The 20343-nt window shown below is 36.1% G+C and overlaps 1 protein-coding gene across 6 annotated transcripts in view; it reads right to left on the bottom strand.

The window, feature by feature from the left end:
- Positions 1-12205: 12205 nt before the first annotated feature.
- Gabrg2 (gamma-aminobutyric acid type A receptor subunit gamma2) overlaps positions 12206-20343 on the bottom strand; it is a 79276-nt gene continuing 71138 nt past the window's right edge. For 4 of the 6 annotated variants that reach the window (XM_050138735.1, XM_050138734.1, XM_050138736.1 and 1 more), the window contains 3 exons: positions 16173-16378; positions 14018-14041; positions 12206-12481 (listed from right to left, as the gene is read on the bottom strand). In XM_050138735.1, coding sequence (XP_049994692.1) covers positions 12206-12481; positions 14018-14041; positions 16173-16378 — 506 coding nt within the window. The remainder of the gene's footprint in view (positions 12482-14017; positions 14042-16172; positions 16379-20343) is intronic. The other 2 variants (XM_050138737.1, XM_050138738.1) reach the window with 1 other exon arrangement.

The following is a 20343-nucleotide window of genomic DNA, read 5'->3' as shown; positions in this document are numbered from 1 at the left end:
ACTTGGGAGAAAAATAGAAAGGATAAAGTCCTTAAAATATAAAAAAAGAAAGAAAGGAAATAGTTTGGTGTGGTGGTACATACCTTTAATTCCAGCACTTAGGAAGCAGAGGCAGGCAGGTATGTCTTTGTGATTCGAGTACAATCCAGTCTACAGAGTGAGTGTCAGGATTGTCAAAGATACACAGAGAAACCTTCTCTCAAAAACTCAAAATTAAAAATAAAAGAAATACAGTTTAAAATAAAGCCACATAAAGATGGAAAATACACAGGGAGTCTGGATACTGCAATTTATTGTGTTGTCTTTGAATTTTTTAATCGCTGAAGAAGAAGCAACAGCTGCTAAAATATATTTGGATATAAATGTTGCTAGATTAATCCAACATATGTATTTTGAAATGTCTTGACTTCAAAATTTAAGTCAAAAGGTATGTTACTTTGGAGAAGAGGATTTGCTTTTGTTTCCACAGAAAATGAGAAGCTGTGGATTCATTCAGGGTTAAGAAAAATCAGGTTTGATCAAGGAAGACCTCCCCTTCCCCTGACAAATGTGTAGGAGTGGATAGCCCAGATGTCTGAGTTCTATATCCAGAACATTTCAAGACTGCTGCTGGCTGAGATGATCAAGTCTCACAAGATACTCCAGTCAGGACTTGATCAAAATTCTAAGTTTTCTTTAGGTCCCTATAAGATTATCAGCAGGAAGTATCCTGAAAAATTGTACCCGCATTCCCAGAAAAAAGGATGGACAATGGTCTGGACAAAAACCTAAACAAAGGATAGTAGATTCAGAGTTCTTGTTTAAAAAAAAAACGGGTGGGGGGAAGTGCTGTGGGACAATGATCTTTCATCCTGTCACTTGTTTCTGTCTTCTTCAGATTGAGACTGAGAGTAAGAACTGTCTCCTCCCATTTTATATTCCTCTCTGGTGCTGGAATTAATCCACCACCACCTGGCCTCTATGGCTAACTCATGTGGCTACTAAGCACTGATCTTCAGGCAAGTTTTATTTATTAACACACAAAAGCATACCATTATAATTGATAATATAATAAAATTATATAAATTCCCCTTCTTATTTCTTCTTCCATACTCTCCCATCTACTGTTCCTTGGTCTCTTTCAAAATCACAGCCTCTTTTATCTTTAATAGTCACATGCATATATGTATCTCTCCTTAACCACTTCTCTCTATATATTAATATATACATATACCTATCTATCTATATCCATATCTATATCATCTATTATCTATTTCTATATGTAATTTATATCTATATCTTTATCTATATCTATCTATATAAATTCCTAAATACAACCTGCTCAGTTTGTTCCCAGATCTGACCATCCATTGATTTTTTAATTTAAAATGTTCTCATTAATTCACCCCCAATTTACTTTGGAATATCTGTGGTGAGGCTCTCAGGACTTGGCAATCACAGTTTGCTTTGAATATGAGTGACAATTAGTAGTTCATTTTCTCATGAATTGCTAAAGTTTTGATAACTTTTGTTGAGCAAGTTTCTTGGAGAGCTGGAACTGGCAGCTGAGTTTAGCCTCAGCTAAATGGCATGAGATTCAAATCAGCAAAGTTAAGCTTGTAGGTCTTGATGCTCTAGATAGTGTCTGAAGATTCGTACCATCTTCCATGAAGACAAGCAATTTTTATATGCCTAATTCTGAACTGGCAAAATGTTGCTTCCATTCTTTTCTTTTTTTTTTTTTTTTCGAGACAGGGTTTCAGGGTTTCTCCATAGCTTTTGGTTCCTGTCCTAAAACTAGCTCTTGTAGACCAGGCTGGACTCGAACTCACAGATATCCGCCTGCCTCTGCCTCCCGAGTGCTGGGATTAAAGGTGTGCACCACCACCGCCCGGCTTTTTTCCTTCCATTCTCGAGCATACATAGCAGATTCCTCATTTGATGAGGGCATTTTCTCTCAGACAAAGAAAGGAAAAACACTATCTAAGAGGTATATACTAGAGATACAATTTTCATGACATTTAGGTTATTCAGTTGAGAAAATTATACTTTTCATGTTAATAAATCAATATTTTGATTATTCTTATTTACATTTAAAACTGTGATCACCCAGTGAATGCAACATCAACCGTCACAAGTCAAAATCAAAATAGCAGAATGTTGCTCATGTTCAAATAACTGAATGCAGTTTTTGATTCTCTCTCTCCATGCCAGTATCAGTACCTGGGTCATTGATGTGAAAGTCCTTAAATAACTTAAAAATTTCAAGATATGAAAGGTAAAACCAGAATTAATAGACTCAAGCTCTCATGAGAAACTTCTGGGTAAAACACATTTTCTTTTTTTTCTGAACCACAATGATAATTACAAAAAGAAACTAGAATAAAATTGCTTGATTTATGGTAAGGTCCTTTATAGTATGCCTTATGTCTAAAGTATAAAGAACAAATAAATATACATACATATTAATAAATTTATATTGCTAAGATAGGTATAGAAAATATGTTTCTGAATTACCACCATGCACACACACACACACACACACAGCATACATTTACATAGATGCATACACAATACAGACATTTAGAAACATTGCTTGACATCTTGCTGTATATTAAGTGCCATATCCACCTACATCATTATTCATAGAACTATGAATTATTCACAGTATTCTGAATTTTATAATATTACTATGACAATATGCCACATTTAATTCATTCATTCCTTCATTTTGAGGAAAGTCTCACTATGTGGACTTTTCTGGCTTGGAACAAAATATGCAGATCAGTCTAGCTCCCAACTCCCAGAGATCTTCCTGCTTCTGCTTTCCAAGTGCTAGAATTAAAGGTATGTAACAGTGTTAAACATTTTAAATTCTTTAGTGCAATAATAGTAGGCATCTGATAGTTGCTTATGATTTGGATTATTAAAAAGGAAATGCACTGTCCCTGGTAACCAGTTTTGTGGTCATATTTATCTTTTTGAAGGACTTAAACATGCTGAGGACATATAATTTGTCTTCAGTAATCTCAACAGTTTTCTACCATCTTATGCAATATATGCTTTTGTACTGAGAAATATATATACAGTCCACAAATATAAATAACATTATCATTCCTTTATTTTAACTTGATTGGTATGAAGACACAAAATAAGAAAATAAAAATTCAAAACTGTTTTTGTGTCATTTGAAAGAAATCAATTAACACAGTTATAAATAATGGCTGTCCTATCAAAATAATAGTAATTTTAATTTTGACCTCTCTTGGAGTAATTCTGCCTTGAAATATCTTATTTAAAGAAGTGTGTGTGTGTGTGTATTCTCAAAACTAATTGAATAGGTTGGCTGCCATTGATAGATAATTGATACATAAAAATGTAATAAATGTTCGGAAATTTCAAATGGTTTTCAGCAGATGCTGTCTTTGATGGTATTCTGAAATTAACATCACATGAGTTTGAGTCTTTTAATAAACTTTTACTACATTTTTCTGAGGAAAGTTTGTGAGCATGGACCTTGGAAGGTCTTGGTGATACATATAAATAAACATATAATTGAATACCAAGTACTGTTGTAGGAATTAAGGATTGGCAGTAGACTCTGCAAACTTACCTTTAAGAAGCTTGTAGCCTTGTAAGAAAGTCTCGGTTCCTCTACATATTATACATTTTCTATATGGTTTACATTTATCCTGTCAACCTCTCTCTGAAAATATTAAAGACACCAAACAATGTGCTTACTTCAAATGACTCAACTGTTGTCACTTTAGATTAACTTGTTCCGATTAAAATGTAATTGTCTTCATAGTCATTGCACTATGAACTCGTGTGGAATTGTCCTCTTGGGCTCCCAATGACATAGAAGCTCTGTCTTGCTTAAGCCTTGTGATAACAGATGAGAAATGTTGGCTCAAAAGGTCCACTCTTGGCTAAAACAGCTCAAGGGCTATGTTGGCCTGAAAACTTCTGATGGACTTGGCTGCCTTGCTGTGGGACTACTCAGAAAACGGTGGCCATTAATCCACATTAAAGACATTAACTTGACCTTTATGCAGCCAATTGGAAACTTTTCCATGTTGGAGACATAACTCAAAATAAAATATATAGACCTCTAATACTCTGAAATGAAATTTTTCTTAAAGATTTCTTTATTTTTATTTTGTATGTATGGTATTTTGCATGTCAAGACATTGGGTGCTTGTCCAGCAAGGCCAAAAGAGGACATTAGGTAGCTTGGAACTTGAGTTAACAGATGGTTTTGTGTTGCCTTGTGATTACTGGTACTCTAACCTGGAGGATTCTGGAAGAGCAGCATGTGCCCTTAACTGTAGAGCTCCAGCATTTTTTTAACTTTAAAGATTTATTGTGCAACATAGAAGGTCTTACCCTTGCCTGCCTGTCTGTATCAGACTTTTCAATGGTTATTACTCTGAGATTCTTGGTAATCCTCTTTTTCATTTCCTTGTGGAGTTTTAAAGACCAATCAACCATGAAATACTTTTTAAAGGCCATATTTCGACACAATAATAGTACAATTGAAAAGGCCAATTATCTTAATTTCTTCAAAAATGTATAATGGCAAGAAAGTACAAATAAAATTATGTATTTTTTTATTACAGATGGTAAGTTTCAGAGAGATTTGCAGCATTATTTCCATCTGCCTCTCTGAATCCACCTTGCGTTAATCCTCACCATATGACAGTAAAAAGACTGAGTCTGACCCCTCTGGGAATTGTTTTTCTGTTTAGAAGTGACTGCTTTTATAGCTAGTGCATCTGGTGCATGACTTCTGCTCCTTTGTGTCCCCTCTAGGTCTTCTTTATCTTTTATATAACTTTTTAAACATTTATTCATTATTATTGATGTGTGTGTATTTACATTTCTGTGAATGTGAGTGCATACCACGGAAAATATGTAGATAGCATAGGAAAACTTACAGAATATAGTTTTCTTCTTCCACCAAGATTGTCCTGGGGTTTGAACTCAGGTTTTCAAATTCAGCAGCAGAAGACTTAACCTACTGAGCTATCTCACCTGCCCATGTATATAATCTCATGATCTTTCAACACTAGGGTGCTATTATAGGCATAAGCTTGGCCCCTAAAAAATGTCAACATTCTAATCTCTGAAAGTGATGGATATGATACTGCATGTGCTAATATTTCAGTTTCTAAGCATAAGTAAGAATTTGGGAAAGAGGAAATCATTCAGGATTCTCAATGTGGGCTTATGTAATTAAAAGGATTTTTCTAAGTGGGAGCCATGATGTCAGATTGAGGGATAAAACAAAGGTAACATTTATGTGACTTGATTTCCTTCTGACTTCAAAAAGAGGAGCACTAGGCAAGAAATAGCAGAGAACTCTAGGACCTAGAAAAATGCAGGAGAGCTTGCAGAAGAAATGCAGCCCTGGACACTCATGTCTACATTAACCGATGATGTTGCTAACCATCAAACATGACAACTTGTATTGGGCTAAGTCACTAAGTTTAGGTAATTTGAAACCATAACATTAGGAAATCAATGTGGGTAATAATGGCTTTCCTCAGTTGTACTAATAATTGTATACCATGTCTTTATTGGTAGGCTTTAGTAAATAATCCTTAATAAAATGAAGGTAATTTCTTCATTAATTTTCTTCTTTCTTTCTTTCTTTCTTTCTTTCTTTCTTTCTTTCTTTCTTTCTTTCTTTCTTTCTGGAAGACAGAAATCATATTTGAATTCAACCCATGGCTTTTACCTAACAGTATTTGATGTTCCCTGGGAAACCTCAGGTTCTCTTTTCTTTTTTATCTGTTTTTATTTTATTTTATATTAAAAATTTCCGCCTCCTCCCCACCTCCCTTTTCCCTCCCCCTCCCCCCACGACCCACGACCCCCTCCCCTCCCCCTCCCTCTCCAGTCCAAAGAGCAGTCAAGGTTCCAATGGAGCATATTATCTCTTTTATGTCAGTTCTGCAATTAAGAAATGATCATAGTTTCTAGTCAACAAAACTCATGTCTATAAGCGCATTCTGTGGAATAGAATCTATTGGTGGCACATATAATGCCTGACAAATGTGTTTCATGTAGCAGCATTATTAATTATAACAAGTAAGTATGTCAATTGCCCATGGTAGAACTAAATAACAACAGAAATCCAGCAGCTCCTTCTTATACAAATTCATATCTGCATATAAAATTGTATAAAAATATAGATATGCATGATATCTGCTCCATACTTATAGATATCCATATGTGTATCTGTGGTTTTATCAATTTACCCACCTATCTATTTAATCTATGTGTTTAAGCACATGTGGAGAAGAGAAAAAAAGACATGTGTCCTTTAAAGTGTTTACCTGTAGCTAGTGAATGAGTTATAGTTCTTCATGTTTTGTTAATAGTCTATGACTTCTCATTAGCAGTGAGAAAGGGAGATCTAAAATCAATGACGGAGTCTCGCATCAAGCAGAACTTTGTACAACCAATGCTTTCCTGGATTTATTCACGGATAGACGAGACGCTTCTACTATAACTTTTGTGTGTAGTCCCATTATGCTTATTTGTGTTCCCATCCCCCTTCCCCCGTATCATATCCTTGATGCTTCAAGGCAAGGCTTGCCTATAATTGTTCTCTTTCTGGCCTCACAATGCTGGGCATAAAGCTTGCAGTTATGTATTTCCTAAAAGCTTTTTCTGAATTCACTTCATAGGTGATCCATCAAGATTTCCTTGATAAAAGACTTCATCTCCGAGTCATAATACACACAAGGTTCAGAAGAAATATGCGGTAAATTTATATATCAGGGAGATAGACATAAAGATAAACACCCTGATTTAGGATGCAAATGAAGGCTAAATTATGCAAGCCATATTCTTGTTACAGCATTGTTCATTTAAATTTTGTTTACTAGGAGGACTGAATGATCGCTCAGTACTTTGATGAAGTAAACATTAGGATTAGGTCATTCTAAATTATACCAAATAGTGGAAGAATTAAAAGGAAATATCTTAGTGTATGTTAGTAGAGTCATAGAAATATTCTAGACCCAGTAGAATATTCAGAGGTGGGAAAGCATCTTGAGAAGTCTTTTGTAAGGACACATGATGCAAAATGACAAATCAGCCAATGGCTACATGGAAATTATACAGCTTGATAGACTCAGGGTGTTCAATTTAAACCAATAATATCAGCCTCTAATAAATGGCAGGGGGAAGGTAGAATAAAAGCCCATTGGAAAGAGAAGAGGTCAAATCCCCTCATTTAACTATGAGACACTAGCCCCATCCAGAAAGGAGTCTTCTAGACTAATTCTTTTGCTATTAATGGGCCAGTGTTTTTCCCTATCTCATTTTAATGCTCAAACAATGTTCTTATAGCTGTTAATTATAAACAATATAGACAGAGTTCTAATATCCATACCTTCTGAATATTCATTTCTATGATGAAGGAAAATAATTAACAATGATTCATTTTATAGCATTGACTCAATTTCTCTTTATAGTGAAAGTATATGATATTTTGAAATATTGTCTCTGTTTAGAGAAGAGGAAACTGGGGCACATAAGCATCTCATGACACTGGGCTAGGTGGGAATCACATATCTGTAATCCTAGGGCTTGTGACACTTAGACTGAAAAACCAAGACTTCAAGGCCACCCTGGATGACATGAAGAAACCATATGACAAATAAACTAACTGGTATAACATGTAACATCAGGGTCAAGATTTGAACACGTAAAATATGAAACAAGAGCCTCTGACTCTCTGTTTTCAGAACCCAAAGTTTTACAAAAGAAACTTAGATTGATTACATAATTATCTATACCCTGTAGTTGTTTAAAGAATCATAATGCCAAGCTACTGCTGACAATGCACAGTGGCATTGCAGAAATGGTAGAGGATTCGGCAGAGAATAGCTATAGACAAGCATTCTTAGCCTGTGACTTAAGAACAAAGGTCTTGTTTTTTGTTTCTTTGTTTTTTTTTTCAGATGATTACAATCCCTGCCTCTTTGAAAGAGAATTCTGAAAGCAGTGTAAGAAATAATGGTGGAGAATTAACAAAATGTGAAATCTCAGTTACCAAAAAGTCTAAAACTTACTATTTTTGTAATAATAGAGTAAAGGAAAAGTTTAAGAAAGGAAGATTGAAGGATGACTAAATCTAACGGATATAAAGAAAGATACACCAAAATTTTACTTCCAAATTCAGAAACATTATGAGACACAGTGGGAAGAGGAAGCCATGTGATCTTTAGGCATTCACAGATAATTCTGAAGTGACCTTGGTGTAGGTCATTACCTTACCTTCTACATTTCATAATGAAAGAGCATAGAGACAGCACTCCCTTCCTTCCTTCCTTCCTTCCTTCCTTCCTTCCTTCCTTCCTTCCTTCCTTCCTTCCTTCCTTCCTTCCTTCCTTCTTTCCTTCCTTCCTTCCTTCCTCCCTCCCTCCCTCCCTCCCTCCCTCCCTTCCTCCCTCCCTCTCACCCCCTCCCTTCTTTTTACAAAATCCCCATAGACCACAACACTTGATCAATTTAATATGACTTTCATCACAAAGCCTATTGCTGGAACTCAGTAGGTAGCATTGGGACCAAATAGAAATGCAGGTTTTGTACAGGAATATGTCCTTAGCTGAAGATAAGGCATTTGGTAAACATCAAAGAATACCTCCGTGAAAATGATCCTTACCTGACCCAAACGTGAGAAACAGATGTTTAAACCAGGTGCAGGAAGACACAGCAGGACAAGGCAAAGACATGCAGAGGAAGTGAGCATGGATTTGTTAATGACTGTTTCCATTACTTTATTCTCAGGAGAATTTTAAAGGCCTCTGAGAAAATAGGACACTGTCCGTCACAGAATCACGGATCGTCAGGTCTCTCTGTTTTCAAATTTGGAACTGTTATTCATTGGGGGTTATCTGGGCCTTTTTGGTTCATAAAACTTTTTGTTTGTTGGTCTTTGTTTTTGTTTCTGACAAACCTGGATTTTCGATCTATATTTCATCTCTCTCTTCTCCTCTCCCTCTCTCAGTTTCCCTCTCTCTATATTGCTATATGTGTGCTCCTGGGTGTACGGGGAGGAGCACATGTGTCATGGTGTACTTGTAGAAGCCATAGCACACACTTTCATTTCTGTTCCTGCTTTCAACTTTGTTTGAGACAGAATCTCTTCTAATCACCACTGTGTATGCCCGACTATCCGGCCCCTAACTTTGCAGGAATTCTACCTCACAGTGGGAGCAACTGGATGAAAGGTGTGCAAGCTACTGTCTCCACCTTTACACTGGTTCTAGGGTTATGAATTCAGGTGCTCATGGCGGATGCTTTCTCCACTCAGACATTTGTCTGGCCCCCAGTGTATAGTTTAATAAAAAGAATTATATATCAAGTTCACCTTAAAAGAACCACTCTACACAGCATAACCTTAAAGCAAATAGGATGGCTCTACCTCGTAAGAGGGCTGGTTTGAGGGGCTGGAGAGATGGCTCAGAGGTTAAAAGCACTGACTGCTCTTCCGGAGGTCCTGAGTTCAATTCCCAGCAACCACATGGTGGCTCACAACCACCTGTAATGGGAGCTGGTGCCCTCTTCTTGCCTGCAGGCATACATGGAGGCTGATCACTGTATACATACTAAATAATAATAATAATAATAATAATAATAATAATAAGAGGGCTGGTTTGATTGGAGTGGGGGGAACTGAATTATATGGGTCCACTGGAATGATTCACCACTGTTTAGGTGCCATTGATTGGGGTGCCATTAATATGTCTGATTTATAGTGTACAAAATATAGGCTTCTAATGGTTGGCTTCTCAAGCAGTGTGCCAGTGACACTTTAATCCCAACTTTGAGAAGTTTTTGTACATCAAAAGTGCTATAGTACTTCATTAACACTTCTGTCTTCCTTCTTCACTCTACCCAAAATGCTTGCTTCATTTTTTTTTTCCAGTGAAGAAAATCACTTTCTGAATGTTGGCAACAAAGTTAACAAATAAAGCTTATTGAAATTGTATTTATAGACATGAAATTGGAAAGAGAAGAAGATAAGTCTTGAGAGAAACAGAAAACCATTCAACCAGACAACTGAGATGCCCCCATGGATTAGAATGCAGCATTTTTATTGGAAAAGTTCATATGTTAGGCAATTCTCTGTGGAAAGATTTGCAAATACATAGACATGGAGCAGCTGATGATTAAGAATTGGATGATATATAATTTATATCCATAGTTGATATTATGCTTATGTTGGAAAGCTAGCTTGAATTTTTTTCTCAGTGTCCCTACTACAGAACACATTCCAAGTTGACATTAATATCATGTTTCTCACAATTGGAATTTGCCATCAACTCTTCCCAAGAGCCAACATTGACTATTTTGACAATTTAAAACAAGAAAATAACCATCTATTTACATCTGTTTGAGGTTAAATACTAAAGCACTGGTATATTCAAGGTTTGCAAAACCAGCAGCTGAATGTTTTCAAGATTCATCCAGATATATTACAATGACTTCATGTGGTTTTATATTAATAAAGACATTTTCTTTATTTGTATTTTCATCATCTATAAAGTTATACTAACTATGATTTAACTTTGATTTAAATTAGTGTTTTCCTTGAAGAATAACTGACCATATGGTACTATTTTTAAAAAAAATAAGGATTCAGAATGATGACATTAAAATCTAACTCATGTCTGAAGTCAGGCAATCACTTAATTGTCATGGAGCCAAATGAGCCTATAGTCAGAGGCTCAATGTTATCCATGTAAGTCACTAGGTGTTGTTTGTTTCAGTTTTTAATTTAACCTTCAGTACATTTTTTTTCTCAAGCACAGAACACTACATACTGTAGACCAGTCAGGTATGAATTTTGTTCATACTTTCATAGGTTCACAAGCAGAAATGCATTTTTAACAGATTAAATTGATTCTTTAAAACAAACTGGATAAATAATGAAGAAACTCTATGCTCAACTCATCAATTGCATACATATGTGTAAAAGCAGATATTATTTTAAAACAAATACAGACTTTGCTTAAAAACAAATTTTGGAACATGAATATATGAGCTGCAGTTCTTTAGATTCTCTGGTTACTTCTACAGATAACGTGTCACTGGCCAGAAGCAGTGTGAGAAGATGAATCACTTGTTCTGGGTCAGAAAAAAAGATATTCACCAGACTATAAGAGGATGTGTTGCTTTCAAACATATTTAATGAGCACTGACTATGGGCCAGGCACAACGTAAGATGTTGAGAACCCAAAGAAAAAATGACAAGGACTCTGCCCACAAGGCATTAACCATCACTAGAAGCAGATATTGTGATGGAGAGAGTTCTGTTAAGAACTCACATCCTCAAAGAAAGGTAAAACAGCAGCAAGCGCATACACTGATTTTTATAGGCTAGTGATGAAGTTGGGCATATTTAGAGCTGTCATATGTCAATCAACCTAAATTTATTCAAATTTTTAATGTCATACAAGACTAACATAATTTTAAAACCTGAATTTTCATGCATGAGGGAGAAGAGAGTGAATCCCCTTCAATTTCAAGCCTAAATCCCTGCAATTATGTTAATATATTCTCTTATAGCCCAAAGACACAAAATAAAAGACAATACTATATGATGATCATTTAGTTCATTTATTTTGGCTCTAAAGAGATGCATGCATTAAACTTGAAGCATTCTACATTACTGAAATATTTACATCACTGTACATACAATATGCAGGAAGTTTTCTTCCTACCTTGAAATAAAGGTTTAATAGAATACTAATCTAGACTTTTCTATTGTGATTCTTCACCAATGAGGGAGATATTCTAATTTGCTCAAATTTACCACAACTTGACCCCAAGTGAACACAGCGCGCAGCTTTGCCCCTTTTGTACTACACCATGTTGGAATCAAAGACTGATACCACCACTTCAAATACTCAAGGCTTTCATTGTTCCTATTGCTGTTGCTCAAAGATAGCATGCTTGGTGTAACAGTCCTTGTTCTAAGCTTACTTTGCCTTGTAGGTTTGAAAGACAGTGCACACCGAAGTTCAGATTACAATAACCAAAGGGGAGTTGGCACGGATAGTATGACAGTATACGCATTACTAGGTTGAGACAGAAAAACAAATTCAATGACCACATAAGAGATTATTTCATTGTATTTAGAAAGGACATTTTCTTTCCATGAGATTCAGTGAATAAGACCCCTATCCATTAAACCCATACCTTCTCACAGATAAAGATAAGAGACCCAGTAAACCAGATTGAACAAACAGAAGGCAGTGGGAAAGAAGATCCGAGCATAGGAGTCCATTTTGGCAATGCGAATATGTATCCTCCCATGTCTCCAGGCTCCTGTTCGGCAGTCTTCAAAACAGCAGAAGAAACTGGCACAGTCCTTGCCATCCAGACACTCATAGCCATATTCTTCGTCCCTCTCTTGAAGGTGTGTGGCATTGTTCATTTGGATGGTTGCTGATCTGGGACGGATATCAATGGTAGGGGCCTGAGACAAGGTAGGTAAAGGAAAGAGACCCAAGTCAGAAGCACTGAATGTAGGTTACACAGTTCCTCCACCATGTCACCAATGAGATGATGAATCTGAAAATGAGTACTCAAGGAATTGCTTATGGCATCGTGAACTACGATGGCAAAATTGAACTTAGAAAGATAGCACGGTTGCAGGTTTCAGACTTTGAGCTTAAGCGGTGCAGCTGGAAATAATACCATCAAGCTAATAGCTACAGCAAGAATATTGAACACCATAAGAACTCAAAGTATAAATATTTAAATCAAACTACATGGAATCTCATTCCACTAATTATTAGACGTGAAGCTGGTTACATGAAGCTGGTTAATGGTACTGCAAGTGAGTAAAAATAGAGAAATAAAAATGTATTGGTTTTCAAATCAAATTGCATGTCATGCTAACTTATAAGCAAGTAGGAACCCATCATACTACTACTAATAATGCCAATATGCATGGAGGAATAAAGAAGATCATTGACTTGGTACCACAAAGATTTAATTTATGTATTAAGATAATGTAGTTTGTCTAACACTCACCATCTTCAAGTTTAAAATTTTTATCATTGTTTACATACATTGAATGAGATTGAGAATTCAAAAAGAATGTCATTACTTGTCAAATTTTTCTTAGCAAGATAAACTGCAGTTATTGACAATAATCTAAATTCCATGTTTGACCAATAATAAAATTAAATGAAGACTTGATGCTTACTTTTAGCTTTTAGAGTATATAAATATAAACAACAGTTTCTAAATTAGTTATTGAAAGAATAAAAACCTCATTTCAATATTTGACTGAGCCAATAGACTTGGTGATCACACTGGCAGAAATGGAAGAAGATTTTAATTTAAAGTCTTGTAAACACAGTTTTATTAATATAAAATTCTCAAGTACATAGAAATTAAGTTTATAAAACATGGTTTGTTTTTTGTTTGTTTGTTTGTTTGCCTTTTGTTTTTGGTTTTATGAAACAGGGTTTCTTTGTGTAATAGTCCTAGCTGTTCTGAAACTAGCTCTTGTAGACCAAGCTAGCCTTAAACTCACAAAGATCTGCTTGTATCTGCCTTCAAAGTGCTAAGATTAAAGGCATGTGATATCATTGCCCAGCATAAAACATGCTTTAAAACATTGTTTAAATTCAGGAGTCAAATTTTAGCTTTAAAAGTATATATACTTCATATATATATATGTGTGTGTGTGTATGTAAATTATAGACAGTGAAATGTATTTCATTTGTACAGTCCATTTGGGCTTTGGGATTATTGAAGCCCTGTAACCTGTGATTACTACTGGCCTTGTGGTTTTGAGCTGAGTGTAGAATCAAAACCTACACAAATAGTGTCTAGTCGCTGAATCAATTCAAGAAATTTATAGAATGTTCTCCACCTGAGTGTGTCATCATCTAGTAGACTACTTAAATGTTTACTCATAAAAAAATAAAGCACCATGAAAAGCATTAATAGTTAATTTAGCAGTGGCATGCAGTGAAATTTCCATTCCAAAACATTATACCTTGAAGGAAAACATCCGAAGAAGCTTTGGATTTGTAGACAGAAAAGAGAATGCATTTTTTAATAGGAAGAAGGAAAAGGAATAAAAAGAGAAAGAGAAAGAAAATAAGACAAATTAAAAATACATTTTGAAAACGCAGTAAGTAAAATGAACTGAAAGCCTAGACACAGAAGGTGGGCTCTAAGGTTGGCACAATTAGCATGTCTAAAGTTAGAAAATGACATTTCGTGATTGGTGATCAAATCCTTAGCAAATTAACCCACAAGTACATGACTGTGAAAGTCAATGCTGTTCAGCTGCAAGGATGCATCCTAGTGAAAACTTTGCCTGTAGAAAAATTGTGTGATTGCCATTAAAGAGGACCTCATATGTGAGTCCTGACAAGGAGGAGAGAAGGGCACAATAAACAAGGAAATACATTTTCAGCTTCTTAGATCTTCACCATCTAGACAACTACCTAGTTCTGATAAGTAAACAAATTGGCTTAAAAGGAAAAAGTGCATAAGATTCTCAAGGAATTACATTTCCTTGTATGTTCTTGTCTCTCTTCTTGTCTGTCTGAAATTTTTCTTCTTCTATTTCCATGGACCTGAGTTAAGTCCAACTCTTTTTGTCTCTGTAGCAATTTCTACACTAAAGTGATAAGGAAAGCCAAAGGACTTTTGTAAAAGACTTCAGCCTTCACCTAAAAGCCTGCCTCCCATCCTCATCTTAGATGAGGATCAGTACAGCCATCTTATTTGAGGGAGAATGAATTAGGAAATGAAGGAGATGGATTAAGTAGAGAAACAAAATTTAGAGAAGGAAAATTCAAACAATAATAGGAAAAATGGAAAGGTAGAGACATAAGAACAGTCAGGGAAATGGAGGACCACACACAGTACAATAAATATTTGGGACATTGAAAGAAAGCAAATTTCCTGATTTCCTTAACCAGGAAGAATAGTGCTGCTATGTTATTTACCTTCCACAAAGTCTTACTTTCAGACAAAAATGTGTCTTTAATAAAATATCTTCAGTATTTCTGGAGGTGTATCAGGGGTATGAGTCAGATCCAACTAGAGTTCTCTAGTCATCCCACAATTCATGGCAAGATTGGTAACCACTGTGATGCTGCTCATGCCTCTCAGAGCAGAAAACCAGGGCAGGGTCTCAATCCAGAAGGTTTGTCATCCTCTCAAAGGGCAATAAATTTTCACTTTCCATGGGGCTTCTGTGACCCAGACACTAGACCCATGTGGGTAAAAAGGTATCTATATGCATTCCTCAACATTCCCCATAAAAGATAAGAGCTTTGTTTATTTATATGTATGCTTGATTCTCTTCTTTTATGGTTTAGTATAAGCATATGTGATCTTACCTGTTTCCAAATCAAGCAGTCACCAAAAATAAAAAGTCAGGTTGTCAAGTGTACAATCAATATCGACCCCTATCCTAGCCACCAAGATAAAGAACCCTTATTTTACCTTTTTTATAATTTTAAAAATATTTTCTTGATTTGTTGATTTTCATAATAATATTTAATTTTGTATCAGCCTTATTTGACCTTGGTTTTGATATAACCATATTATTTGATATGAAAAAGCAAAGACAGGGAGGCTAATTAACTTGCCCACAGAATATTAAACCATTTGTTTTTTTAAAAAGATACATGTAAGTATGCAATGATAATAAACCTTCTAGTAGAAAAATGCATATATGCATATAAATACACACACACACACCTACACATGTGCATACATACACACACAAACACACACACACACAATAAGTTATTTACAAATTAGTATGACTGGTAATCCAATAGAAGAAACTAATGTTTAGAATGTGCCTTTAAATAAAAACATAGTAAGATGAAAGTCAATGACCCATAGAATAATAACTCACACATGAATGCATTCCTAAACATTGCTTTAATCCCCCATATGGAAGACAATGGACAATTATATTTGCATAAAGACTCTGCCTTAGAGTATCTTGTAACTCTGATCTAACAAATGATCATAAATAAGCCTTTATACTGTGGTCAAAACCTCACTTATTCTCTCTTGTTTCAAAGTGCTGAGCATGCAAGTAAGCTCACCAGTGCAAACCCAAGCCAAACCCCATGACCTTTTCTAAGAGTTCAGCGCTTCTGATGTAAAATGATACATACAGGATTTTTCTTCTTTTTGTCTTTGTCCTTGCTTGGTTTCCGATTGCTGACAAAATAATGCATGGTGCCATATTCCACCAAAGCAGAAAACACAAAGATGAAGCAAACAGATACTAAGAGATCCATTGCCGTGACGTAGGAGACCTTGGGCAGAGATTTCCGGGCTATGGTGCTGAGAGTAGTCATGGTCAGGACAGTAGTGATACCTATAAGGAAGCACAGGAAAGGAGATGACATGATGTCATCAGTAAGGGGACAATCTGAGCAGCCATTCTGAAAATATCACTTCTATTCAACAGCCCTAGTAAGGGAGGAGTAACAGCAAAACTAGAGTTAATTCACTTTATCCAAAATACTGTCAATCTTTTAGGTGTAAATTATTCTGGATAGCACTGAGTACATAATGAAAAAAATATAATAGATGCGGTTCTTGGTGCTTTGTTTTTTAGTGAGAAGAAGCAGCATGAATGAAGTTAGGAAAGAAAATCCTACTTTGAATTTCTGACAGATGTCACAGAAAAGGTAGGGATGGAGAAAACCTCCTTAGATGGAGTTCACATAGGAGGACTTTAGAGGCATCCAAGCTGAAACTGAAGCTTCAAAGGTAAAGTAAAATCTGCTTTTTGGCCATTAATAAATTGATGGTAGACTCTGAGGAAAGCCAATCATGTCTATTTATGAAAATTTAGGATGCCTGCCATCTGCAGAGAAACTAGGATATCAAGGGGATGTTGGTGAAATAGACGTTGTATTAATCATGCATTATACATGTAGTATAGGGCATTGTTTTCTTCAATAGGGGGAAACCATTAAAAATTACTCAATAGGAGAGATGGATTCATGCGTAAGTGACACTATCTAACTAACATTTTCACAAAGAAAAGAACTACCTCAAGTAAGTTATCACACCACCCAGAGCACAGGAGGAATGATGTTCTCTCCAGGCTAGTATGATAGAGATGTAATAAAAATGTGGGCATCCTGACAACAACCGCTTTACACTGGATTACCTTTTTAATTTCCATATGTGTTTGTAAATTCAGGAAAATATATAGAATGAAACCCCAGGAATCTGAGAAGTTTTGAATCATACTGAGTTAGGAAGTTATGCAGTTCTGGGAGCCTCCACAACCTTTATATTCTTATTGGTTCAGATAGTGTTAGGCTTAGAGTTCAGCATGGAAAATAGTGGGGCATCTGAGATATCTTTGTGAACATTAAATAATGTACTAATGAATGTAGAAGGTATTGTGTTGAAGATTTGGACTGTAATTCAAGGGTTCATGTGCTAACAGTCCTCAGCGTGACACTTGGGGACATGGTGCAACATTTAGTTACAGGAGTGGATGTCAGGACATTTTAGGTGCACACATGAGGCGATATTAAGATGCTGGTCCCACTCCCTCCCCCCAGCTCACATCTATCTGCATGACATAAGCAGAATTCTTTCTTTATGAACTTCAACCATGGTATCCCATAGTTCAGAACAGCAGGGCCAAGTGACCATATGCCGAAACCTTTGAAACTTTGAACCAAAGCAAATCTTTCTTCCATTCACATTTATTTACTTTATATACTTGCTACACCGATGAAAAACTAACTCAGGGAACTGACACCAAACAAAGTCCCAAAATACGGCTAGATATTTGTGTTGTTTATTTTGGAGACGATCTACTTCCTAAGCTAAAAGAAACTAATTAGGTTGGGTACACATTAATTCAAATAGAAATTCTTGATTGTACCTAATTGCATCTTATATTTTTGGAGAGAAAGTGAAACACTGGATTGGAAACCCGCCTTTCATTTTCACAATCAGGCCTGAAGCTACACTTGAACTTTGAAAATGTGAAAATGTAGCTATTTTTGGTAGAGACGACGGATGAGTTCATTTTAGACGATCTGGCATGTGACAATTAAATAAAAAACAAATTTAGACACATTACTTAAATACTGATCTCACAAAAGAGAAAGACAGTACTTAGGACACAAGAATGTTCATCACAGCTATGCAACGTATAGAACTGCTCCATCATATTTCCAGGGTGCTTCCAGGGGTCACAAAAAAAAAAGAAAAACTATGACATTAGAAAGTAGGGAAGTTAGGGTTTTACATGAATTACCAATAACATGACTTGATGTACTCTTGAATCCCAGTTTTACCTACTGAAATTAAATATTTCTTACCTTGGCGAAAGGAATGAGAAGCACAGCTTTCACATATTACTCCCATCCTGACATGAAGTGAGGATCTCAGGGATGCTGTCTCACCTCAGAATACTGGTGTGAAAAACACCAGCCTCTGTTTTCATCTTGCTGTGCACCCACCCACTCTCACTAGAACACGATTGACTTGCACCAGTTACCAGCTGTGTCCCAAAACACATTCATGTGTTACAAGATCCAGAAATATGTCCTCAGAAAGAAACTGTTTTTTTCTGAGTATTGTCTGCCATCATACATGTAAGCTGAATCTGTTCTGTGACAAGAAGTTCAAAATCTGTAGGTGTTCAAGGTAGTCTCATTTAAATTTTGACTAGAAATGCCTGAAAAGATCATAGAACTTTACAAATATACAGTAATATTCTGAAAAGTGACTGGATACTTGACTCACTTTGCATTTAATAAAACAAAAGCCCAAATGTGGGATGGGAACAAGATAAATGAATCACCCCCATGTGGTGGCCATGAGGTGGTGTTGTGGGATATTCCTTTACACTGCAGGAAGATGTGTTACTATGATTGGTTTAATAAAGAAGTTAAATGGTCAATAGCTAGGCAGCAGGTATAGCAGAGACTTCTGGACAGAAGAAAACCAGGTCACCAGCCAGACACACACAAACAGACACACACACACACACACACACACACAGAGAGAGAGAGAGAGAGAGAGAGAGAGAGAGAGAGAGAGAGAGAGCAAGACATGCAGAAATTGGTAAAAGCCACAAGTCATATGGCAACACATAGGTGAATAAAAATGAGGAAGGGAGGGAGAGGGCATGAGAATAGTAGCGAGGTAAAATAAGAAAAGAGTATATTGAAAATTTCTTAATAAAATAAATAGAAAAGCAATTGTTTAAGTTTTAAGAGCTAGTGGGACAAGTCTAAGCTATAGACCAAGCATTCATAATGAATAATAAGTCTCCTTGTCATTTTTGTTGTGAGCTGGCAGCCCAAAGAAAAATCTAAGGGTGGGAATAAATTTCCTGTGCTTCCATAGTATTCTCGGTGATATTAATGCATTGTTATTTTAGAAGCACTGATCTAGAGCACTGAAAACAAAGTTTAGATAGAAGCATGTACAGCTTGGCTTCTGTACTTTGACAATAAGGAGAACTCAGCAAGTCCTCATACCTTGGACAAACCCATGTCTAATTTTCCAGGGTACATGTCTGTTGCCAAATGACTGTGTGACTTTGAGACTATTACTTAACTCTCAGCATATTTACATGCTTAATTCAGCTCTGAAGTGTGATAATCATTGCAACTTCCTCCTGTGATGATGCTGTGATGGTTCTTTCTTCCTGGTGCAATTATGCACCAGGAACACTGAGCACCACTGATCTATACACGATGAAAGCAGAACCTGTTTCCTGTTTTAGCAAGGGCCTTCTGTCAACCCACCTTGATATCTCTTTCTTTTCCAATGGTTTCTTGTTAGAGAACACTTGTCACTGGGTGGTTGAAATGAATCAGTCATGTGGTCATAGATGATATATTGGTAAAAGGAATCTAGCCTTCACAGGAAAGACTAAAATGGTTTCCTCAAAATAACTTTGGGAAGATGGTACACTGGAATTTTCCAGAGCATTTTTTCATAAACATATAAAATTAACAGAATAGTTTCTGATGCAGTAGCACGTTGGAAGCTCTTTGCCAGAGAAGAGCAATACGTCTACAGTTTCCCCTGGGAGATGGTGACATGCTCACGGGGAACACTCTGCAGTGTTAGGCTGAATGTACTTGGAGTTTGTTTCAGTATGTGGCATTAGACAGGATACTTGAATTGTTGAATAGGATTTGTAACACAAAGTACTGCATATATCAGAAAAATCAAAATAACTTCATTTTGAAACAGATGGGAAACTAAATTGGGTTTGGAAGAGGACAGATATGCAAATGTTCTCTTTCTCCCAGTAATCACGTCTGCCCTCAGTTTAATAACCTGGTACAG

This window comes from Alexandromys fortis, unplaced genomic scaffold (assembly GCF_014885135.2).
Source record: "Alexandromys fortis isolate MF-2015 unplaced genomic scaffold, M_Fortis_MF-2015_v1.1 scaffold_11, whole genome shotgun sequence".
In the NCBI taxonomy this organism is placed as follows: domain Eukaryota; kingdom Metazoa; phylum Chordata; class Mammalia; order Rodentia; family Cricetidae; genus Alexandromys; species Alexandromys fortis.
Note: the sequence above shows the minus strand (reverse complement) of the source record. Positions and strands in the feature narration are given on the sequence as shown.